General features: G+C 35.7%; 1 protein-coding gene across 1 annotated transcript; it reads left to right on the top strand.

Moving 5' to 3' along the window:
• Positions 1-6: 6 nt before the first annotated feature.
• LOC112095371 lies at positions 7-1,831 on the top strand. Its single transcript, XM_024177204.1, has 3 exons — positions 7-253; positions 1,214-1,282; positions 1,640-1,831. Exons 1-3 carry the CDS (start codon positions 194-196, stop codon positions 1,829-1,831), a joined length of 321 nt encoding a protein of 106 aa, XP_024032972.1. The 5' UTR covers positions 7-193.
• The last annotated feature ends 2,033 nt before the right edge of the window (positions 1,832-3,864 follow it).

Raw genomic sequence — 3,864 nt, 5'->3', positions numbered from 1 at the left:
GCTTCGAAGCTCCCGAACCAACTCCGAGCTCTCTACGCATCCACCACCCGTCACCGGCTTCTCTCTCCTCGATTCCCGAACCCTAACGAAGCTTTCCGAGACCTCCTTCTCGGTTCCAATGGCAGACTCTTCTCGGACGAAAGAAATTTGAATTTCTAATTTCTAATTTCCAATTTTCCAAATCGAAAGAAAGATGGCTGAAGAATCGACGCGGTCCCCCGTCAGGCTTATGAATTTCGTGTCGGAGGAGCAGGTGAATCTCATCTTTAATTTGTCCTTTAATTCTCTAATTCAATTATTCATTCGTATGTTTCTTTCTTTCTATCTTATTCTTGAAGATGAAAGCCCTAGAATTACATTTTTTTCTGGTGATTTAGGATAATCAAGTTTCAGACTTTTGATGGAAAGTAGCATAAGAATGTCAGTTTCGGTAAAATATTCATCACTCTTTTTGTTTTTTGTTTTTTTTTCCGCAGGGCCTGCTAAAGCTTTGGATGACGACGAGACTGAGTTTCTTGAAAAATTAGAACTTGTAAGAGAACAACTAAGATTATTGTATTTTCAGATTGTTATTAATATTACTAAGTAGAATCAATTAGAGTTGGTATGATAGATTATTAGCCCAAATTTCTGCTATTACTCGGCAACAATGAGTATCTCTGTGTTTATGGAAATGTTGTTTAGATAATGCCCTGCCCTCGTTGTCTGTAAAATCTAAAACCGATGAAAGTTACATCGGTAAAAATGTCAATCTTCCACAGAAAGAACCTATATAGGTACAGTAATCACTAAGGTGGTTTTTGATATGCAATGCATACAACGTGAGAAAGGTTGAGGTGATTGTAACTGTATGACACTTTACATTCTCCTTCTAATATGCATTACTGATTCTTTTGTTTGATTTCGTTCTTACTTCTGCTATGCATCCATGTAAATGTATGTTTGCATCCATGTTTATGCTTTTTATGTATGCTTTAGGGATGTAATAAACTTCTGCGGAGTGCAGCCTAAATGTGCTGATCATTATGTTGCCCTTTTTTTTTACATAGTTATTGCCAAGCATCTTATCTTCCAAACATAGTTTCCTTTGGCAGTCACAAATACTTTCACACGGTTTCATTTTTTTTCCCCCCTTAAAGGAACCAATGTGGTGCTTGTGAATCATTTCACCTTATATCATGTCAAGTCATTAATGTTTTTCTTTCCGATTCAGGCAGCAGTAGCAGTACAGTCTATGATTGTACACGAGCTTAAGGAAACGCCTCCTGTTCCCGTAGTCCAGGTTGGTTTCTTATTTGTTTTGTTTATGTTCCGTTTGAATTTTCTCTAGGTGATTTTGCATTTACAAACCTGCAGAAACATCAAAGGTTGGTAATAGTTCATGAATGAAACAGGCTTTTAGTTGAGGGATTTATAGTTGTAGTGACCTTAACGCCTATTCAGGTAGTCTTTCCTAATGGAATGTGTGAAAAGAAAGCCAGTCTCTTCTTGTTAGGCTCTTTGTGATAGGTGGGAGCTTTGGTCTTTAAATGCAACCTGTGCGTGAGGGAGAAAGAGGGAGAGTTCTGTTCTCGTCTTGTTTCTGGTATTCGTCATTTGTAGGTGGTGGCAGCTAAATGCAATCTGTTTCTGCCTGCAGGAACAGAAGGCAGCTGGGAAGAAGAATCCTCCTGCTCGTCCCATAGGTATGATCATAAAAGTCAAGCCACAAGCAAAAAAAGCCTGCTCGTCCCATTACCATTCTCATTACCATTCCGTCACTATAACTAAACGCACCCTGAGCGTGGAGAGGGAGCGCTGCAATGTGCGTTTGACAAGATTGACAATTTAAAGGTAAGTAAACGTGATTTTTTCTATTTTGTACTTATTTTATTAAATCAAACGTGATTAAAATCATTGTTGATATAGTGTCAACTTAACAATACTTTATTTTTTTAATTTATGCTTCTGCATTTAGATATCAATTTAAATTTTGGGTTTGGAAGGAAAGATATGTTGAATCTATGAACTGTGAATGAATGATTGTAGAACTATTTTTGTAGAAATTCTTCAGTGGATATCTTAAAGAATTTACTTTTCCTTTCATGATTTTTATTCTTCTCTTTGTACAAAATTTTCGGTTTAAAGCTTCTTTTTCCGTGTGTATTGTCATTGTTGTCTTTTTTGAAGAATGTTGTAGTTTGTAAATTAGGGTGTCGTTTTGATGGGATGGTGTCATTATCGTTTTTAGGATGAAGCTGTAGAACATAACTTTTCTAAGAGATTTTAACTATTTGGATCCGTTTAATCAAGTAATACTAAGATCAACTTTGGATCCTCACAACTTATAGCCAATTATCTATGACTAAAGATCCTCACAAACTCACGCCTCACGCTCTCCTTTTCCCTCATTTTTGGTTCTTTGCTTTCCTTCTTCGCTTCCTCTCGTGGACGGTTCTTTCTCTTTCAGGTTTTAACTTCTCCTTTATGCTTTCTTGTTTTGGGATTTTGTTTGTTTTGGGTTTTGTTTGCTGCTCCAATTTAGTTCCGGATATTTCAGCCCCTTTGTTGTTGAATTCGTTCAGGGTTGAAATTCTTGCTTTTATTTTTTTTTTCTCTCTCTCTTTGGATTTCTTTGTGGACAATGTTTGGATTCCTTTGAACCCTATAATCAGAGCCCAGATAAGTTATGGGTTTTCTTTCATTGCCTCCTCTGTTTTGTTTTTGTTTTTTTTTTTTCCTCCTCTTTTTCCTTTCCTATTTCCGTTGGGTCGTTGCCTGCTATGGTTTTTTGAGTTGCTCTCCTTCTTCTTTTTTTTTTCCTTTCCCTTCGTGTGTCAAAGCATTTCTTCTTCTAAGTTCTCTGAAGTGCAAAGACAAGAAATGTCAGATTTTATACTGTTGCTACTTTTTTCAAGTTCAGCTTGAGATATCACACTTGTTGGAGATGTAGCTAAGGCTATCTTTTTGTTGAAGCTAAGGATTATGTTGGAAACTATTGTGTGGATTGTGCTTCAACTTTGTCGTGATATGTTTCTAATGCCTGAGTGAGAAATAGAAAAGAAGAGAGAAATATAAAGCTCATACTAAAAATAATTTGACGGTTGGTGTATGTATATCAATCGTCAAAAAGTGAAGATGCATTCACTATGTCTATTTGTAGTTAACTATTGGTTTCATTCAACAATTAATTGATCGGTATATCATGGACACATACATTGTGGGGGCATGTGATTGATCAATTGTTAATTGCTCGTGGCAGACTCTATTAATTGTTCGTGTATACAACTTATAGATTTGTTGCCGTTGTTGGATTTACCCCAATAATCAAGTAGTTTTGTTCTTTGGAGGTCATTTTGCAAGCAATTTACCCAATAAAGGTTTTCCCCATGAGTCGAGTTTTGTTCTTTCGAGGTCTTTTTGCGGGTTTTTTCTGGCTTAATTTGGTTTTTTGGAATGAAGAAAACAGAACTGGAATTAAATAATAGGGAAATTATGGCAGTGTGTTTTTTTTTTTTTATTTGCGTTATCTTATTTGTGTTTTTTCCACATATTTTCTTGTGTCCATGTTTTAGAAAAAAAAAAATCTTTATTAGAGTGCGTACGTGGTGTCTGATTGGTCCATTTGGATATAATTAGGTCTTATTCAGTTCGTTGATTTGAGTTGAGATGTAATTTTATGATAGAGTTTTTAACTGTAACAGAAAAAGTTAGATGTGCTTTTTATGAGAACTTTTAACTTTAACAAAACTGGAATTGAAAACTTAGGCTTCGTTCATTTCACCGATTCGAATTTTTAATTTTCGGTTTCTACAATAAAAAGCTCTCAGAAAATGTCGCATCTAACTTTTTCTGCTACAATGAAAAGCTCTCAGAAAATGTCGC

This window comes from Morus notabilis, unplaced genomic scaffold (genome assembly GCF_000414095.1).
Source record: "Morus notabilis unplaced genomic scaffold, ASM41409v2 Scaffold1266, whole genome shotgun sequence".
In the NCBI taxonomy this organism is placed as follows: Eukaryota; Viridiplantae; Streptophyta; class Magnoliopsida; order Rosales; family Moraceae; genus Morus; species Morus notabilis.
Note: the sequence above shows the minus strand (reverse complement) of the source record. Positions and strands in the feature narration are given on the sequence as shown.